General features: G+C 37.0%; 1 protein-coding gene across 1 annotated transcript in view; it reads right to left on the bottom strand.

Annotated features, from left to right (window-relative positions):
* ARID2 (AT-rich interaction domain 2) overlaps positions 1-22,053 on the bottom strand; it is a 93,934-nt gene that overhangs the window by 11,038 nt on the left and 60,843 nt on the right. The window contains exons 7-16 of the mRNA XM_054399505.1: positions 19,547-19,613; positions 19,211-19,461; positions 17,944-18,040; positions 17,657-17,866; positions 17,060-17,227; positions 15,745-15,820; positions 12,728-12,862; positions 12,072-12,271; positions 8,815-11,669; positions 1,189-1,337 (exon numbers count right to left, since the gene is read on the bottom strand). Coding sequence (XP_054255480.1) covers positions 1,189-1,337; positions 8,815-11,669; positions 12,072-12,271; positions 12,728-12,862; positions 15,745-15,820; positions 17,060-17,227; positions 17,657-17,866; positions 17,944-18,040; positions 19,211-19,461; positions 19,547-19,613 — 4,208 coding nt within the window. The remainder of the gene's footprint in view (positions 1-1,188; positions 1,338-8,814; positions 11,670-12,071; positions 12,272-12,727; positions 12,863-15,744; positions 15,821-17,059; positions 17,228-17,656; positions 17,867-17,943; positions 18,041-19,210; positions 19,462-19,546; positions 19,614-22,053) is intronic.

The raw sequence follows: 22,053 nt of genomic DNA, 5'->3' as shown, positions 1-22,053 counted from the left end.
ATAAGTTGACAAGGCTTCTGCTAAGAACTCCCCTTGTTATAACCTACTCTTGTACCAAACAGAGGTGCTTAAGCATCTATTGTGCAGCCAGTAGAATATGGCCTTATGGTTATATTTATTCGTAATAAAAAAATTAAAAGTAAAGCCTTGCATATACTTTTTTCATAGAAAGTTGTCACCTGCCAGGGAAACAAAAGTTTTAAGGTGAAAATAGGGCAGTGATTTAAGAAGTGCCAGATCTCTACAGTACCAGTCAGAATCTTATCTAAAACCTGTATGTCTTGCACTGACCTATTGACCTCTGAATTATATTTGTAGGGAACACAAGAAACAGAAATTACAGCTTGAGGGGTCTTCAGTGTTCCCCTATCTCTGTTCACACTCTTGATTTTCACCATGGGTTCCAAACATTCAAACTTCTCCATCATTTAATCCCCCCTTTCTGAATGTCTACATGCCAGCTTTATGCCCAATCAGCTTGTCTTTATGCTCCCTTTGTCTTGTCTGACAACGATGAAACGTCTCACCCTTTCTTGTGTCTATCCTGTATGTGACACAATTTTTCTCACTGTTTTCAAAGCTACATTTGTTTCACTGGTCTGTACCCTTCACTGAAAACTGAGTATATTCACAAACCTATGTTACTTTAAAAATCAGTGTCACGTTATGCATACTGATAACAAAAGCAGTATATTTTTGTAAGCCTACATTCAGAAGGCTGCGAGCTCACTCTTCTCTCTTTTTAAGGACAACCACCAATCAAAAAAAGTCTAGTCACTGCTGTCTAGTCTAAAGATTAAAAGCTGGAAACACAAGAGAATGCCAGGACATGATTTTTAACTGGAGTACACAACTACTTTTCTCTTTGCAAAACAGACAACAAACTTCAAAGCTAGGAATTTTGTTTCTTTTTAATTTAACTACGTGGCAATGTTTTATTTATTACCGAAGAATCAATACACTACAAGAAAGCCATCTAACACTCATTTTATACTCTGAAGTATAATTGAGAGCAGTTAAATTTATAGTACTCCCCCATCTCAGCTTCATCAAAACTTTTTCTTTCCCCACTGAAAAAGTATAAGGTAACCTAAGGAAACAGAATGGATAGAACTTGTAGAATCGCCTTCTAAATACAAGCATCTGCTACATACTAGTAAAAGGTAATTAAATAGAGAAGACATTTACTTTTTACAAGATTGCCACAGACACATGAAGTTCTGTCCAGGTTTTCTCATTTGCTCTGCATGCTGACTTGCTGCAGTGTACGAAGGTGGCTGCAAATTGATCTGCTGGCCCTGTACTTGCACTGTTGGTATTGACGTTGCAGGTGTGCTCTGTGGAAAAAGTTAAAACACAGTTTTAAACAGGGTTTATTTCAAGACTTGACTTACAGTTTACAGTTTGTTCAAAGATCTCTTGTTTTACATTTTAATCAACCACAAGTTTTCAGCTTTTAATGCTTTGAACTCTGAGTAATCATTAATAGACACAGTAATGAGGGACATAAATCTTCTACAACATAGTGTTTATGCAGAAGTTTCTAATATTCAAATTACTACACCAAATTCCAAATACAGAATTAGAGACTGCAAAAGAATTTCTTAAGGGCACTAGTGGAGCACAGGTTGGCATCATGGAAAGGCTCTGTCCATTCTTTAAGGAAAGAAAAAAAACATGCAAACTTAAAGGGGTTGCAGTATCAGCACTGGGAGTAGGTTCTTGCCTATGTAAATGTAGGTGAAAACATTGCTAAAGGAAGTGAAATGAGCACTGATACATCTATAACTGCTTTATGTTCTTTGATGAAATGGCTTCAGATGCTGCATCTCTGGAATTTTTGAACTGCCTCATTAGTACTCAGTCAGTGTTAAGAGAGTGCATAAGAAAAGATGAATTGAACAATGCTGAAGAAAGACTGCTGAAGAGCAGTTGACTACAACTATGACATACCCTTTTCTCTATAAAACTTGGCAAATGATGCAGTTCTTCAAGCTCTTGCAAAACCAGCCAGCACATTACCTTTATACAGAACACCATATGCCCACAATGTCTAAACATGTCGTACAATTGACATACATTCAAATATAAACATTACAGAAAGGAAAAATACGTTCCTCTTGTTCCCCTGCAATGTTACATGATGCTTATTTTAACAGTGAATAAAAATTACCCTAGGAGTGACCTTAAAAAAAAAAAAAAGACACAAACAAAGCAAAAATACATCAATTTTATTTATTTTTCTAAATAACAGATGCTGAATGCTAGACTTCCCATTTCAGAATACTATTTACATCTGCACAATGTTTCTCTTTTTTTTTTTCCTGGAAGGATCTGGCCAGCAAGACATTTATAAAGATAACGACAATTTTTCTAAAAAATCAAGCTTTTGAATATTATCTATGATTGAACACCTAACATCCTTTCTCCCCCTACTGTTAGTAAAGGAGCATAATGGTCTTTTAAAGAGACCAAGCAAAACTAATTTCAAGTCTATGTTTAAGAATACTATAAAAGAAGCAGTTTCAAATGGTGCATACAATATTCTGTTTACAACTTTACAGCTCTGTTACTGAATAGCTTTAGACTTGAACTGTAAAGACACAATTAAGCGCAACTTCTAGCATTTCATTTGCTTATTTATCTTACGATTTCTTCCTGCTTCTCTCTATCGGCATTATGGACAGTAGTCACAAGGTAACAAGTTATTAACCATCACAGATCGTGCAATGCTAATAACAAGACCAAAAGGACTCATCAAAACCAAAACACTTCCCATATCCAAGCACAAATCCTGATAAAAATAACAAAAAACTTGTGAATGCAACTACTGCATAACCCCTGTGATCTGCAGGTGTGGAAAGTTGTAAGAAAGGACTTGAGCCCATTAGGCGTAACTACAAATGAGGTTGAACTCAGCAATGATTTTCATCTAAAGACTCCTTAAGATATTTTACAGACTGTGTAATGAATCTTCACAATGTATCTTTAACAGAAAGGAAACACAAGTGAAGCCTTTTAAGATCAACATCTCTTCAACAAGGCATTTCTAAAGTGAAGCTGAAAGCAAAATCATCAAGTGTCAGCAGTACAAGCTTGTCTTGCAGTCTTCACTTAGCATCCTGTTATCAATACATTACCATGACTTTTATGGTGACTTTTTAATCCTTACAGGCTTTCTGTCTCATTTAATATGCTGAAGAGAGAGCTTACTGAATGAATTCAGTATTTCATTTAATTCTCATAATTCAATCTGTGATTCATGTATTATTTACTCTGTTCAAAGCAAACCCTGCAATTAATCCAGAATTACAATTTTCTTAAGGGTTTTCCTCAAAAGCTCTTCTAGTGGTATTCAAAGGTTTTAAACAAGGAGATCTGAGATATGCAATACAAAATGCTACATGCTGAAAGAGCACAGGAAGGGAAATGAATTTGCAGGACAAAAAGTTAAAATTCAATTTCCCCTCCAATTTCTTTCTACTGTTTTTTTTTTTTCCCCTGTGAGAAAAAAGCTGATAAGATTGAAATTTTTTAATGCAATTATTTTACGTATCAACAAATAAGAAAAGTTACATTTGTTTTCACAGGTTTTAATTTAGAAACCTAAGTTGTATGTTTGAACATCTCAAAGCTTTCCTCTGTTCAAGAGAACAGAAACCCAGTTAATTTTGGGGGTTTTTGGTTTTGTTTTTTTTCCCCCTCCTGTAATGTATCAATTTAGCAACACGTGACACACAGGACATCACTACAATTAGGTATACTCTCTGTTTTTCAGAAATGAAACTCTTTTTTCTAGAAATTTACCTAGAAACACTTTCTGTGTCCCACCTAGTTTACAGTACTGATATGCAATGATTATGTACACTCATTTATTTTTCCTAATAAAGTCTTTCTGGGAGAACTAAAGTTGAAAAATATTCCCCACAGTATCAAGATTTCACCAGATTTCCTTCTCTAGCAATATCATTCAATGATTCCAGGTTCCTTGAAAAGTCAAACACCCAGTGCTGTAGTACACTAAAAATCACTTCATGGCGTCTTTATAAAAAGAGTTTAGACTTCTCCATGATATGATTTGCAACCACCACCACTTAGCACTTTTGCAAATCAGATCCCACTGGATCTCAAGACTGAAAGGTCGCTATCAGCACTACCTATGTCAGTATGGTTTGCACTGAAATCTTAAAACTACATAAATACAATCCCTTAATGCCTGTATAGTCTACAGAACAGCTACTACAGGCAACTTTTAATAAACAGAAGGATATTTTATATGTCTAGACTACGTGATTTTCAATTGGGGGAGGAGGAAGGAAATACAGTATAGTCATGAAAACCAAAAGTAAAGCTAAGAGTTCTCTGCTAACGAGAATGGACTGTTTACAAAAGACCCCGATTCAGTTTTGTGCACAAGAGGTCCTCCAGTTGGTCACATCAGATTCCTATGTTTTAGGAGTAACAAACCCTGTGGCTTGGGGCCAGAAAGGGCCTCCACCTCCTTTTCACAGAATGAGTGGTACCATTTCTTTTATATACTAAAATATACAACTATTTTACCATGATACCTGCCCATTTCATTTAAAAGGCCTCCTGCACCATCAGCAAGATAACACAACACATCCTAATGTAATGGGGGTCCCGTTGACATACAGAGCTATGTGAAGTTTAAAAGTACTAAGGCTTCATTTTTTTCTCCCACCATTAGTATGTGCACAGCCATAGTAAATACAATTCAACATAAACATTTAATTATTAACTATTTTTTTTTCACTTACAGGATTTACAGTTTGGTATTACAACATTTTAAGTTTAGGTTCTTCACGATAATGAACACATAAAAAGATAACCTATCAGCTGAAAATTAATACAGAAGGATTTCAGTGTAAGGAAGGAGTCAGATGTATGGATAGGCACTAAAATAAACGTTCTTTTCTTGTTTGACTACTGAAGTTTAAGACAGCTTTACTAGTCCGCTTCACAGTGAAGAGCAGTAAAAGCACAGAGATCCCATAATTCAGCATTCCAGCTGAGAGACAAGTTTGCTCTCTAAGAACACATTATACCTCCACCTGCTTTCTGGTGTATGGTTAATTCTCAGTTTCCCAATCAACAGAGAGCAGGAGCTAACGGTTAAGGCAATGATCACACCATTTTTGCCCTCTGAATTTCCACACAAGTATGTTTCTACTGGGTGGCCTTAAGAGAAAGGGGTGTGTATGAGGGGGTGCCAGTGATGAGCAGGGAAGTGATTACTTTAAAAGCCAGATAAGGCAACTTAAATCAAATTTGCTCACTTCTAGGAACTTGGCATGATATCAAAGCATTCCTTCAAAACATACACCAACTGGGGCAAACCAACATGGTTATGTTCAACAGATGTTTTGGAGGAGTTTGAAGAGGAACAAGAAAAAGTGGGAAAGAAAGCGTGCAAGTGTACAACTGTTCATTTTTGCTTCTTCCACTAGGCCAGCACAACAGCTCAGGAAAGCAGCTGTCCAGGAACAAGGAACACCAAAACAAAAGGAAGCCAAGAAAGTGAAGTACTAATTTTGTCTCCTCTCAGACTACATTTCATAAGCTTACAAGATACAGATGGAGATACAGTCTTGTAATTTTGTTGTGGTTTTTTTTGTATCATGTGTTCCTCTTCTGACATAACTCATACGCCAATAGCTCATTTTTTTACAAAAAAAGAAGAAAAAAAATTTTAAAAATCCTTGAAGGCAATTTTATGTAGGTATTTTTCAATACATGCTGAGGCATATAATTAACACTGAATAATCACGGGTTAGATGCAGATGGTACTGTTGTAGCTGGCACCACACAGGCTGTCCCATAAACAGCAAGTGTATAATTTTAATTATTTTAGTAGGTCACCCCCCACCAAGTATATAGGACCAGCCCATTTCAAGCTACCATTCATCAATTAAGTACATCTTCTCTTAATTTTTACAGTCCCTTAAGGATTATTTCACTGTTTTTCTTGTTTTCCTTAGCTTTCATGTTGCTGGTTCCTTCCTCCTCCATCTGCTTGCCCTGCCTAGACTTCAGTTCAAGCATCTTCCCTTTCTTCCCTTTGCAGTTCACGACAACTGATCTGCTCTGGTTGCATAAGCACTACTCTTTTTCCCTCTGCACTGTCTCCCCTCTACATCTTCTTTTCCAGCCTTCTTGTTGGGCTTTAATTTTATGACAAATCTTCTATCCCTTTCTTATTTCTCTGAAATACAAACTCCAGTTTGAACTAAAATTTTAATATACCAAACAAACAGGAAATCACATACATTCAACAGCTTCAGCAGCTATGTAATTTTGTCATAGCCAATAGTGCTTTATTCCCTGTCCCTCTCTTTTTCCATTGGGTGGTATTTATAATAAATGACAGTTTGGATAAAGAACTATGTTCTCCTCTTTCTTCTGCAAGACAGCCAGTATACATTAGGTACTGCAGAAAGGATAAGATGCTCAAGTGAAAGAAGTGTCCCTTAGCCACTGCCTTTCAAAAAGTCAGGAACAAGGAAGCTGCATATCATACAAGGAAGACTCAAAATAGGAGGGAGAAGGTAGCGGATTATATGAGGTCTAGCCTCAGAAGAAGTCATCAGTGAAACTCACACTGAGTTCACAAGAGTTTTGTAACATCTTAGTATTTTTGGATGCCTTAAAGGTACTCCTAAAAGCAGATTCAGTATTGAAAATACTTAGTATCTGCTTTTCCAGAAATAAAACAGTGGCTGTTGTAGCTGCTCAACACATTTGGGGGGAAAAACAAAAACGGGGTTTATAGTCCAATACATTAATTTTAAAGGAGTCATTAAAATTCTTAAAAGTCTTAAGTCAAATGATGATGTTCACTATATCTGAACAGAGCACTGAAAAATGGGTTCTATTATAAATGAGTACTTCACATATCATGATAGACATAATTCATAAATAGCCATATGTAACAGTTAAGGCAATTAGCTAACAAATTAGATTGTTCACCAAGATCAAAACTAAATTAATTTCTCTTCTCCCACGTTCTCCCACATTTTGAAAAAAGAAAAGGCATTCTGCAGATAGACGAATGAGCTAACTTCCATGGGAGCAGACACTAAACCAAGTTATTTTGATCTGAAAACTTGTACTGAATGGCAGACCCAGCTGGCATCATTTCTGTTTGTACAGGTAATAGAAAATGAAGGAATTATTAATAACAGTGATAGAGAGAACAATAAATAATCAGCACAGAAAATATTTTTCTCCCCCCCTTATCATGCTATACGTTATCAAATACAAATGAAACAGTTAACTGTATTACTGTCCTTCTCTTGAAAATCTGCAAGTCCAGTAGATGTTTGAGACACTACTGAAAATTCTTGTCAGCTGCATGTCCAGAGAACAAATAGCCACAGATATTTGTTCCATCCCAGAAATATAGCCATACCATTTCCTACTTCAGCCAAACCCTTCGCAAAATTGTAACAGGAAATTTGAATTGTGTAACAGCTAAAGATGCTCACTCTAAAAACCAAGGCATAGCTGATGCATCCACACTACAGAAAATGCAAAGCATTGTCTCTATGTTGCAAATAGGCACTTTTCATTTTGGTCAAACCAATTTTTAGCATGAACAAAAGTAAGTAACATTTCAGAAAATACAGATCTCTGATAAAACCTACAAGAAAATTTATGAATGAGCTCAAAGCCATTTTAACATCATAATTGTGTGGCATGGCAGTTAAAAGGAAAAAAAAGAACGAAAAAGAAAGAAAACTTGTTAACTGTTAGTCCTGATTTCTGACCACCAAATGAAGGAAAGTCAAAAGAGCTTTCAACAGAAACCTAGCTTGACACAGAAAAAAAAGTAGCACTAGCCATCACATGTTGAATTTTGAATTCTAGCTGAAAGTCCATAAAGTCTATACTTCATCAAAACCAAGCAAAACCCCAAATAAACAAACAAGGATGATCTCTCTTAAGTCAAAATGCACTAATGTACACTTGAGACTTCATTTCCTCTCGCTGTTCTATCAGAACTCTGTGACTACAGTCGCTAATATTCTTTTTTTTTTTCTGTCCATGTACAAAACTAAATTGTAGCGACTGGAATAATCTCAAATATGATTATTTGTACTTATTAATACTCATACAAATGATGGCGATACCTCTTTTCTAGAAAAATGTTAGGGAGCAACCACTTCCATATGCTTTAAAAAAAATGTTGGGTCAATTTAAAAAACATCTCTCTCCAAAGTTTGTCAAACAGAAAAAAAACCTAAACAAAGCTTTTTTTTTTAATTAAGTAAACATTACAAATATTTTGTGATAAACACATATATTTCAACAAATTTGTAAAACAATCTTTTCTGCTGACTATAGTGAACCCTTGAAGCAAGCCTTTGAAGATCACCTTTTAATGCCAGAACACTGCAGTGATTAATCTACAAAAAAAAAAAAAAAAAAAATTCGCCCCTCCATAAGCAGTAATGAGCAAGAATGAAATGTAGAACAATGTTGCATTTTCACAAGACCGTACAATAAATTATTGTTGCTTTCAGAACAATTAATCCTTTAAGGAAGAAACCAGTAAGAAGTTGTTCTTTTCTTACTGTGTATTATCAAGATACAAACTGTTTTAAATTCCACTATTGTCACTGACATTGAATAAGTATGCAAACTTCAGCCCATGAAAGAACAGAACCTTCATTTTCTGAATATTTTAAATACTGTGCACAAGATATCAACCAAGTTCACATCTTCACCTATGCTATTTCACAGTATAGTAAGAATCACAGTTAGAATAGACATAAAAAGAACTCTGCAACATACCTGTGTGACCATGCTTTGTATATACGTGGTTGGATGCTGCTGCTTTTGTTGAACAGCACTTTCTATTGCTACTTTCGCTACAGTGCTTGGATCCGCTCCAGCTGGCACAGCAACCATAGTTGCACTGCAACCAGCATTGTTGGGGTCACTGATTGTAACAATTCTAACTCCTACTTTATTTGGAATTCCTGGAACAGTTTCCCTGTCATTATCCTCTGCTGGCCTCTTTGCAGTTTTGCATTCTGCTGTGCCATTAGTAGACCGAACTTCGGATGACAGGGTAGACTGGGACACTCTAGGTCCTGAGTGTGGAACAGCTAGGATTTGATGCCCCTGTATAACAGAGGCTGTAGATTGTGGTGAGACAACTACACTTGGGCGTTGCTGAGGCACATCTGAATTCAAACTTGAAGCTAGAGGTCCATTAGTTAAATCAGTGTTGGTACCACTAAGTTGCTGGGTTAACAGTTTCGCAGCCTCCTGTGTACCGCTTACAACAGGTGAACTACTCAAAGTTAATACAGGCCCATTAGAAATTCTTTCCCCTTGATCACCTTTGGCAGTATCTTGCTGCGTGGCATCCAAATTCCCTTGTTGTTCCACTGAAGATATCTCACCATTTCCTACATGATTGGAAGTTTTGTGATTTGGAATGTTTTTGCTCAAATGAGAACCATCTCCTTTATCAAAATCACAGATTCCATTAACTAGGGGCTTCTTCAAATCACTTTTAATTTCCTGTGTGTCCATTTGTTCAAAGTTCTGCTTTCCAGGAGCTCCGTTCTCACCCATTTCTAATGATGGCCCATTACTGACTTGTGAGCACTGATTGGCCTCATTCTGAGTTTTCCCTGAGTTAGAAGGAGGTAGACTGGAGTCACTATACTTTCTCCCATTTAAAAGACTTCCCACCTGCATTTCATTTTCTTTTGCATCCCCATTGCTGGTGTTTGCAGCTCCTCTTCGGCAGGAAGGATTCTCCATAACTTCAATTTTACGTTCATGAATGTGTAAACCTGTTGCTTCCTTTGCTTCTTCCTCCTTTTGGCAAATGATTTTATCACCTTTGAATGGGGGAGCAGCAGTACATGGTGATTGTCCAGCTGAAGGTGCTTGAGTGGCTGGAAGTGTTTGCACCTGTAGCCCAACTCCTGTCTGTGCTCCACTCACTGCAATTCCTGCTGGAGCAATGATCTGAGTTGCATTTCCCTGACTCACAGTTGCAGTAGCAAAACTCGTATTTGGCACAACTGTTATTGTAACCTGGTTGCCAGTAGTCCCTTGGAAAATAGTTGCTGGGCTGTTTGAGATCAACTGGCCTGGCAATATCTGTAAATTAGAAATGGGTACTGTTTGTACTGCCCCTTGGGGCTGGATTCCACCCGGGACCAGCTGAACATTTTGCTGTCCAACTAGTAGCTGCTGAGTTGGAGACTGTCCTTGAACTCCAAAACCTGGTGCCTGGTTATTTGCCATCTGATAAACCACCTGAGGACTAGGAGCTCTTGCATTGTTGGGTGGAGGAATCTGTGGAGCTGGGAGTATGAGCTTCCCCCCTGGAGTTGAGGGGCCTCTTTTTGGAAGAAGCAGTTGTTTTATCAGACTAGACTCACCAGAGTTAGGCTGGCCAACTCCTGTATTAGCTTGTTGTGACTGAACTTGCATTTGTATTGGTTGTTGTACCTGTACCTGCTGCTGTGATGATGCTGGTGAGTGTTGCTGCTGCTGCTGCCTCTTTACAGAAAGCATCTGGCTAACAGTAGGAGGGGGTCCTTGTGACTGAGGAGTGGTAGATGGAGATGACATAACTGGGACTTGATTATTTGTAACTGGACCTGGGGATGGTGAAGAAGATGGAGTAATGCTTGGCTGTCCAGTCAGCTGGACAGTTTGACCAGCAGGAAGAGAAGCTGGATTAGCAAGCACTATTTGATGAATGGCTGGTGCATACGTTTGACCTTGCTGAGCTGGCTGGCTTACGATCACTACACTTTGCTGGGATGGTGGCGGAGGCTGCTGCTGTGGCTGCATTGGCTGCTGTACCATGGCAGGTGGAACTTGCTGAGATGGCAAAGGCTTTGGTGCAATGTTCTGAAACCCTACCCTAGATGTTGGTGGGTTTTGGACACCTGCGATTGTAACCACCTGCCCAGCTGCTACTTGGAAATTTTGAACTGTGGTGGCAGAAACAATGTTAGATGCAGAAGTTGTGACGTACTGCTGTGGTGCTATGATGACTGTATCTTGTTGCTGGTTACCAGCAGAGGACTGCTGAGATGACGTCTGCCCAGGCTGTGATGATGTGCTGATTAGCTGCTGACCCTGTGAAACTGCTGAACTGCATGCTGGTATGTTTTGTACTCTGCCAAATATATGACCCTGAGGTACAGCTTGCTGAATTACCGTAACAGGAGTGCCTGAAGATATCTGTCCTGGTACCACTGCATGCAGTGGAGACTGTTGTTGAATTACAGGTTGGTGGTGAAGCAACGCCTGAGAACTAACAACAGTAACAGATGGCTGCTGTCCTGTAGTGCTGTGATTTTGATTAGAAGCTTGTGGTGCTCCTCCTACAGCAATAGTAACAGGAACTGCAGACTGGGGAACAGAGCTCTGTATTACTGTGGCCTTCACTACTTCACAGGGTATTGGACCTTTATTCTGTAGAACAGTCATTGGCGCATTTTGCTGTTGCGTATGAATAGAAGGATTTTGTGGAATCCTAGAAACAGTCTGTGCCACAGTATGAACACCTTGAATTGGAAAAGACATCTGTGTTGCTGTCAAAGTTGAAGACTGGTTAAAAGGGGTCCTCTGATAGTGATTTCCTACGCTTGGTAGCCCATGTGGCATTCCTGTTGAAATAAACACAGTGAAATTTTGGAAGCAAAAATTATTTCAAAACACATTAGCCTAACGTTTTTTTTAAAAATCCAAGGCTTACATTTGCAATTCTATGTGAAGCAGTTTCTCTTCTCAGCTGTACTGCATCTGAATTAATGATGCAGCAACAATGGCTTGTTTGCTGACTAGCAAATTTATGGGTTACATGTTAAAATACTAGAACAGCATATAAGCACACATTGCAGTACTATTAAGTACATGCTGCAGTGCTATTTCTAACATTTATAGCAAATAAAATCAGTCAAAACACGTGGCCCCGGTTCCCAGCACTTCCAAACTATTTTCAAAACCTTTTGTCTTTCATTGTAATTTCAGAATCAATGCAGAATATGATATTTAATTAGTTTAAAAACCTGCTGGCGAAGGAGACGAAGACACATCAGGAATTGAATCAACCCGGACAACTGGGGTAGACGAAGTTGGTTGCTGCTGATAGTACATCTGAATGGGAAGTGGTATAGCTCTTCTTTTCACTCCTACCACATGTATATGTGCTTGACCATTGTTACTTGGATCTTCAACTCTCTTCACTGTATGATTTGGAAAAACAGTTCTGCCAAACACAACGTAAATTTATGTTAATAAACACAGTAACAACTCTCCTGCAATGCTTTTGTTTTAACTAACTGCTCTTGTGTGTAAAGTAACAGCACTAATGCCTGCATCTTTGAAATACAGCAGGATTCTCCAATAGCATATGATTACTCATCAAGGGCTATCAGATCCAACAGATGGGTGGCCAACATCTCACAGAAGCTAAGTGAAAACTACTTGGGAAAGAATTGGAAGGACTATAAGCAGAGAAGGAAACCCATCAAAGATCCTGAAACTGAATGAAATAAAATTAACTCTAGACATCTGTTTCAATTAAAATTCCAAAACTGGATGTCTTTCAAACTCAACTCAGTAGATCTTTTCTCAAAGAAATCTAAATTATATTAAAATAACTACAGGTTAGTATTGAGCACATACAACTACTTCCTTATTGTTGCATGAATTTTGGTCTTACCGCAGACATTTATAAAATCCAGTTGATGTCAGGATTCCACCTCGAGCTAATTTACTACAAGTAGAGAGGTATTCAGAGTACATTTCTGCTCGAGAGACTGAGCAATCAAGATTCACCTCAAAGTGTGCATTCAACCTGAGGATGAAAAAATAAAATATGAAGCAAAATATAGAGAGAGTACTTTAAAAAGTGTTGTTAAAACAGTTCTGTCTGTATCAGAGACTTTTGAGACTAGGTAACAACATGGAAAATAGCATTTAAGTATGCCGTCTTGTCAAATGTATGTTCAAAGACATTCTCCTTTTCACTGCTTATGATTCAACACATGGGACCCCTAACACATGCAGTCAGTTTTACAGGCAACATCTTATTTATACACGTAATATGCAAAAGAGTCTCTACAGATGTATTTTTATTATATATTCAGAAACAAGCCCAAAAATCAATGCTTTATTTGGTGACATCTTCTCCCCACAGCTCTATTCCTTTTCTTAATGGTTCCACTTTAGCAAAAAATGGACTGAATGACAGTTAATTCTTTACCAGAAACTTCTATGAGAAGTCAGTGTTTGTATCACAACCAAGATTTTGTCAACTTACTCTAAAATACAAGTAAAATCAGAGTTAACACTACATAGATAACAATAAAATCTTTGAACAACCTGTTCTGCCTAACACTCAGTTTCCAGGGAAAGCATTTTTATCTCCTACAGACTCTCCACAAGCACACAGACCCTTCAACTCCCAACTAGGAAACTGTGAGAGAAGGAAACATTACTATCAGTTTAATTTATTCTTTCAGATTCATTATTTCAACCCAGACACCTGGGAATGGTTCACCCCTAGCAGCAAATGGAGGTAAGAAACAACTCTAACACAATGTTCAAATACCAGCACCAGAACACAGGCTCAGACGCAGTAAAAACGCTTTTAAATTGCCAGCATTTACTATACAGTGATAACACTTAGCAAAACTACACGGCATTTTTCATTGCAGAGTCTGATACTTTCAATATTAACTATATACCTCGAAAGAGAAAAAGCAAATTATTACATTCTTTAAATTGTGTTCTCTTACAACCAGAATGAGCAAGTATAATGCCATTTCTTCTGAAGCTGAGTTTATTATTACAAAATTTGAGACCACACTGTATAGTAGGAAGTCTAGGTATTAATAAAATTTGGAATATCAGACAAATGCTGTCTAAGTTGGACATGTCATACTAGGCTGACACTAATACTGGTACAAGCAAGCTGAAGATACTCAGGACTTAGAATGATGAAATGAGATCTGTGATTAACACTTAACTGTCACATGCACTTACCTTACAAGGACCTCCTACTCAAGCTAAGCTGGCTAATAATCCAGGAAAGTCAGTTTAAAAACCTCATCTCTCTGCAGCTTCCAAGAGACAGTACCTTTTCTAAATTCCAGTGCTATGATTTACTCATTTTCCCACTTATCTCAGTAGGAAGCAAGGAGTAAAACCTACCATGACCATTTACGTGAATATAAAACACTCCACGTTAGCACTAATGAAAACGCTTGGGAAGAGGCTACTCTTTTTTTTTTTTTTCCTGGCAGTACAGTTAGTATTTAAGGAGAATTTTCAGGACTAGATGTTACTTTTAATTTTTCACTAGCTCATCTCTACCCAAGTGGAAGAAAATCAAAGTACAAAATTATACTATTCAACACTGACAGCTGCAGAAGCACACAGAACCAGAAACAATGCACACTCCAAATCTTCCCAGTATAATACTCTATAGTTTGCTTCAGTACTTTCTGTCATTTGATGGTATCACACAGGAGCACACCATGCTTACTTTAACAATCAAAACTTCTCTTTTATAGTTTTTACAGAGCAAAACTCACCTTGCCTACAACTTCACTGTTGAAAGCTAGATATCTAGTGCTAGTGCTCTCTACACTCAGAGAGGTGGAACTGGCAGGTAATTCGTAATCTGGTCAGAAACTAGGCAGGCAAAAGCAATTCATTTTACTACTGGGGGAATCTCCCACTCCATTAATTAAAAAGGCAGCCCAGAAAACTCACTTTGGCTAGAGATCAACTTGCAGATGACTAAATTGAGCTGCAGTGATTCCAGCTCCAGTTATCCCTCTTTAAACACCTAGATCTTTAATTTCTCAGCCTTTCAGCAGCGCACACAAATAATACATTGCAAGTGTGCAAACAGAAGCATAGCACCATCACCAACTGATCCACAAAAATCTGCAACATTTCCCTCATACAATCAATGCTTGCTGGAAGTGTAAGTAAAACTAAATCATGACACAAAGCCCTAAGCTTTGAAAAATTCTACCTACTTCATCTTGAAGGCCCTGTCTGGTCAGTAAGGCAACAGATGAACATAGGAGCTGTGAAGCAGCAGAGGTGGAAGTGTCCACCCGGAACCTATTAATACAAATACCTAGAATGTGAGCAGATTACTTGAGTCAAATAGCTCAGAAGGACCACCCTCAGCCTACATGAGTACCACAGGCAGAATAGTTTTTCTCTAGATAATCTGATATTAACAATATTAGTTGAGAGCAAGAGAGTTTGGATAGAAAAGGATTTGATCTTCCTTAACTTGCTTGAGGTTCATAATGATCACAGGAGTTCTGAAAGGCCCAACTTCGTAATTTCATAATTACTTCTATATCAGTGCAGTAATATAGCAACACATTAACACATTACCAGATTAAAACACTCATGAAAGCAGATAATGCTGCTTAGCAATTTAAAAAACAATTAAAAAAATCAATATCAGAGTTAAAAAAAAAAAATCAAAGTAATGACTAATTTCAAGTATAAACTGTCAAGTGAATATTCCGCTTGAGGGTTTTCTTTCCTATTTCTTCAAACCAATGACAGAATGGTTCCACTTTATACTTTCCAGAAAAATAGGTCTAACAGTAAATAGAGGCAAGATAGAAAATTCTGTGACACATGAACACAGGCATTTTTTCTTTGGTTTTCTTCTTAATTATTTGAATAGAACTATACACTTACCACTGACATGCAAACTTCTCACTGTCTATTTCTACTATTCCTGGTGGTGGAGCAACATGTGGTGCTGTCCTAGAGGCTATGGAGAATGAGGGGAAGAGAAAAACAAAAAGTTGCTGAAATTATTTTTGTTCTTCTGAATGAAACACTTCAACTCCACCACTTTTCACCAGCAGTTTCTACTGTGTATGTAATCAAGGAAGTATCCAGCTAAGGCAAGTCACAAAGCTGTGCTGCATCTCAAGTAACTAAAGTGAGGCAGGGCATGCCAAGACCACAGCCACCACTAAAGTGCAATCATCATATATGCACTTAGTGAACAGCTGCCAGATTCATGATTGTGATCCTTATATCAAGTACTTTAGACTACTAAGCATGATTTTAGAGTGGCACCATATTCTACCAGCACAGGCACAAATACACTGCAATTATTTTTCCAATTCTGAAGTGGAAGCAAATATAATGTTAAGAATTTTGTTGCAATGTCACATCAGTTCCTTCTATTCTTTTTCAACGCCTTAGTTGCATTCTTTTCCAGTCACTTTAGCTGTGGTATCTGTATCCATTCCAGAAACAGGACACTTAAGACATGCCAGAGTCTGTCTAAATGGTTCTTTGTCCATTCTCCTCCCAGAACAAATAGCTCTGTACCATCTTGTGAGCACCTGTGGTATACTGCTATGTGTTTTTATTATGGAAGCCAGAATGAGTTACAAATGCTATTCCCCCCAAATAGTAATAGTCAGCTGTGCCATCAGCTTCCAAAGTGAAAGTATTTAATCCCAAAATAAAACTGCAAAAATTTACCATAATTAAAATTTAATTTACAATTAAGAAAATACTTTTAAAGCTTTAAACAAATTAAAAGTTTGGTTCACATTGCAGTAAGTTGTTCAGAAGCTTCAAGAGAGGCATGATTCTGTCTGTCTCTGCAATTCTATCAAATACTAGATGTTGTTGCCAATGATGATCTGAGTAATATACAACATAAAATGGACCTCACATTCTCTGAAATTATGGAAATAATCTAGTATGGATGCTTTCTTTTTCCACTGAAGATGTTAAAATAATGAGTGTACATAATTTACAGTAAATTTCCAGATTAGGAACTAAAAAATATTGAGTCTTTCAAAGCTTGTTTCAAAACAGTTTTGACAACTGTAGCTTTGTATTTGCTCTGCCTGAAAAAAAGATACTCTGTTATGCACAATGCTATAATTATTCATGTAAATTAGTCAGAAACCTGTGGGAGACAAAAATCATATATAGCATGTAAGAAATACTGTAGAAACATACATTCTCTGGCAGTGATACTAACCTGGGACGCCTGTTGCATGAGCCGGTGAAGAACCATGATCCATTACTTGTGGTCTGACATCAGGTAATCCTTGCTGGCTAATGCACTGATGTTCAATGAGTTTTACAGCAGTAAGTGCATCAGGTCCAAACATCTGGATGTCCATAGAAACCAGACATACTAATGTATCTAAAGTATTAAATGTAAAACCAACAATGACATTAGGACGAGACAAATGAATACTGCTGAGACATACTGATTTGCTCTAAACTTGTCATATGTTGAAAGAAAACAAACCTCTGCAGGCTTCTGTAGCTTTCTGTTCCACCCACTTCATGGCATTAAAAAACAAAACAAACAAACAAACAAACAGAAACACAAACCACAAAAAACCCCAACCAACATACCCCACCAACTTCCAAAGTTTTAGCTTCCCTAGTTACTAGCATTATCAATTTCTTGAGGACACGAAGAAAAAATTTTAGTAAAAATTCCTATTCTAATATCCATCCTTAAGCTCCACACAAACCAAACCACTATTTTAACCACCGAACCTGATGTATTCTTAAGTCTTTTTTCCTGCATAACTGTGAATAGTAGAATTTGTTTCTCCCTTACCTATGCTCTTCTCTACTTTAGCAATCTTTGAGCAGGCCACTTCTCCCATTTCTGTAAGCATATATAGCACCTCAAGTGCTGAGATTACAAGTAGCACATCTGGTAGCGTGAGATGACATATGATCTCTTTGTAGGATTCTTGATCCACATATTCACAAATTAAGACACCATTATCTTCAGCCTTGCAAAGATTTGCCAAGATTTCCATGCCTGCAGAACAAATGCAAAATAGTTTGAAACAGCAGTAATTCCAATTCTAATACAACAAGAATAGCTAGAGATCTTACCTCTCATTTTCAAAAATCTATCCCTTGACATGAGGCATTTTGTAACAGTGTGAAACATTAGATGAGTAGTTTTGAAATCAACAGGATCCAAAAGCAGCTGATGAGAAATAAAAAAAAAAAATCTATGACTAACACTACCTTGAATTTGCATGTAGAAATACAAGATTCAAAAGGGTTTAAATGCAACACATGTAACTAACACTTGTGCTCACAAAATCAGAACCCTGGGAGTATTTTGAGACCCCTTTTCCATTTTCAGCTCTGAAGTAGCAGTCTAAGTTACACTTTTCAGTGCTCAGAATATGGAAAATAACTTTATTCCCAGGCAGTCAAGAGTATACACAATTATATTTTAATATCCAATAAAGAATGTAACTTGAATAATGACAAATTTTACTTTTCAAATGCTATCACCATTGTTCATCCTGTTTCTATCTATTTCTCAACAAGAGCTCTCAGACATTATAGTATGTAACACTCACTCCTATTCAAGAGAAGCTAGATATATGGTAAATGAAAATATCACTGTTTTTTCAGCATTCCTCAGTGGAACAATATTTCCAAGTCTCATTCCCTGATACTATATGCTTTACTTAAATGCATGTTATATATTTTAAAATGTAAGGGATATGTGAACACACCTACCTACGAAATCTGTATAATTTACCTGCACAATGATACGACATACCGAAACAGTTTAATTTATTGCACTCAAAACCTCTTTTAAAAGAGCGATTTAGGCAGTATACCCACTGGGCTAGCTTACTGGTGCCCACTACACATGACATAAAACCCTTCAGAATCACAGAATCATTTCGGTTGGAAAAGATCTTTAAGATCATTAAGTCCAACCATTATCTAACTCCACAGTCTACCACCCTCTTTCTCAAATGTACTTTGAAGTTACGACTAAAGGTAAAGTGTAATTGTAAAGTGAAGGAGTTAGGGTACAGTCTGCAGGATTTAACTAAATTCCTTTCTTCTCTCTGGGAAACTAAACTGAAAATTACACATTATGAATATTTTGTATCTCCCTGTATGATCGGTCTTCTTCATGTCATTCCGTTTTTGCAAACTGGCATATATAACCTGTATTTTTGCTTTGGCTCTGAATTCTCATTTTAAAATTGCTGTCTATAAATTCAGGGAATAATTTATTTCCTGCTTCATCTAAGGATCAAGAGGGGGGAAGAAATTAATTTAATTAACACTATAGTAATGGTTTTATCAAATTGTATGTAAACTGTTCAATTTTGAAGCACATTACCTCTGCTGCAATATTTCCCAGCGTGTCAAGCCCCAACTGCCGTAGAGAAATAAAGTGACTATGAGCAGAGAGCAGCAGGAACCGAAGACAAGTACGATTAGCTGCCAGAAGTTTAACATTTCCCTCTTCAAAAGAAAGATTACGTAAAATCACTGCAATTTGAAGTACCCGCTGCCCTTCAATATCATTAATGCCCAATTTGCGAGGTGGATGAAATAAGGATTCCCAAATCCATTCTTCTGATGGAATATCTACAAATTAAACAAATAAATGTTAGTCCTTCCTTTACTCTATTTACCAACATGCATGGTATTCAGATTAGTCAAGACATCTCACCTTGAGATTTGCTTCTGTCGGAAATCAGATCACGAACTTCAATATCCTCAACGATATCCTTCCAAAACTGAAGGAAAGAATTAAAAAATATACTTGTTTTCTAGGGGAATATATTTCTTTAAATAGTAATTATTTTTCTATTACATTACAATATTGAAAAATATGAACAGTATTTTTCTTTCACAATTTCCTAGGACCTCAAGTCATGTAATAGCAACTACGTTTTTCACTTATGGGACAATATGCATGATGTTCAGTACGTTTAGAAATTCCTCCCTTCAAGCACCAGAAGTATTCCTTCATGATGAACCAACATGATCACAGAAGTGCTTTGCTGAAGTGTGTACTGAAACCATATAGGCAGTTTTCCACAAGCAATCAGAAATACAGTAGTTTTAAGTGGAAAAGAAGTAGAGTTCATCCTCTTTCACCTCCTAAAAACGATTAACTCCTAAAGCAGAAGATGCTGACTCCCCTCAGTTCCAGTAGATCTTACACTCCTGTTACAGATACAACAGTTACATTTCTACCTGGAGACACTTAAAGCTTTTTGCTATGTTTTCCACATCATCATAAACCAATAAAGAGAGAGAAGCAACACCCACCATCACCAAAGACCTTTACAAATATAAGCAAAACAGAATGCTTCTGCAGACTGGAATTCAAATTGCTTTACAAATGTATGGCCTGATCTATAAATGGTTGTTATGCTGCTATTTCTGTTGAAATTCAAGAATTAATCAACAGATTGGGGTTTGAAAACTAACAAAAATAAAAAATATATAATGATGTATTTTTTCTAATGTGTATATTATAACAACAGCACAAACATTCCATTGACTAATAAAAATTTATACATTTCCCTAATGAAATGCAGCTCCTCTTTTGGCTATGATCACAGAATGAAAACTACAAATAAATCTGGATAAAAAGGGAAGGACTGGAAGTTCAACCAGCTGAACAGCAGGAGAAATTTTGCTATGCAAATGTAATTGCTAAATTACAGCATTCATACCAAGCTTGACACTACTATTTTCTTGAAAAATACAATACTACAGATTTTCTAAATTGGAAGGAAAAGAATTTTACTCTCCACTGCAACGCTGCTAAATTACATCCAAGTGCTGTTTAGTAAAGAGGATTATTTGCACAGAAAGGATTATTACCTTATTTTAGCTAAGACAAGAACAGCCAGATAGCAGTCTAATTTCTTATTGTTTGTGACAAACAGATTTTTCTAATTAACATGAGGCTATCACCAAAAGCCACAGAAGACCAAGGCATGGAGGTAAAATCTGAAGAATGCTCTTCATTTTGAGCTGCCTTTACTTTTAGAGAAGGAGACTATATAAGGAAGAGGCTTCAGTCATTATTCTCAAAAGCACAGAGAAATACATTGTCTGGAAATGTACCAGTCAGTACACACTTTCCTTTAGGACGTTTCCTTCTGGAAAGGCTTCACATTTCACTGCTAGTTAAAAGAAAAAACCCAGGAACTTTTAAATATTAGTTGTTTAATCAGTTCAGACTTTTTTTTTTAAGTGAATATCGAACAGAGATACTTACAGCCTGCAGCTTCAACCTGAATCCCTTTGGAAAAGGCTGAAGTCAATTACAATACAATATTAAAACTGCTGTCACACATTAAATGTTGTAACAGCATCATCACATTCTGGTAGCCAAATCCTCCAATAATTCACTTTTCACCATTTAATATTTAAGTGTACAGTCCAAATTGGAATATTTAAATATCTCTGGCACTACCAAGTCATAAAAGAGTAAATTTTACTATCTGGAAAGCAACTCATCCTGGATGTTTTTCAAAGTGATACAAAATGAGGATTTTTTTTTTTTTGCAGATGAAGATACTACAGACTACCCAAGGTAAAGCCTTGAAGTGCTATGGTCGAAGATGAAGACAGGAATACGTTGTTGTAAAACTGTACATCTAAAACTCGCAGGACACACAGAGCCATGCTAGTTGCTTGGACAAATAAGAAAGATTCCCATTCCTAAAGCAGCAGCCTGTCAAACTATGCTAGATGTCAACTGAGATAAGATTACCTTTTTCAGAAAAGAACAGAGCATGGCTCCATTCTGTTAAATTAAAACAAGAGATACACACCAAAGCAGCAAATAAAGTTTATTTATACATAACTGTTATTCTTTCATTTTTTTTCATTATACAGATATGTTCTGAGAGTAAAATGTTAGCTACTCCAACCAGACAGCTTTTTCCTCAGGATTAGCTAGAGCATATGCACAAGCCCTCCCTGCACCTACATGAAGCACACCAGAATAACGTGTGTCCCCGCAAAGCATCAGTTCTAGAGTTCTGGAAAGTTCATGAGTACTAGAGCTCTGAAAAGGCTCTTAAAGCTCTCAGGAAGGGAACCTGTAGGATAGGGCAAGAATATGCAGATGATATATGAATTAAAAAACCCCAATTTTTTCAAATATCTGGTTTTACCCTCTTGAGTGTTTATTTCAGAAGCACTGTAGATGCT

This window comes from Indicator indicator, chromosome 3 (assembly GCF_027791375.1).
Source record: "Indicator indicator isolate 239-I01 chromosome 3, UM_Iind_1.1, whole genome shotgun sequence".
Classification (NCBI taxonomy): Eukaryota; Metazoa; Chordata; class Aves; order Piciformes; family Indicatoridae; genus Indicator; species Indicator indicator.
Note: the sequence above shows the minus strand (reverse complement) of the source record. Positions and strands in the feature narration are given on the sequence as shown.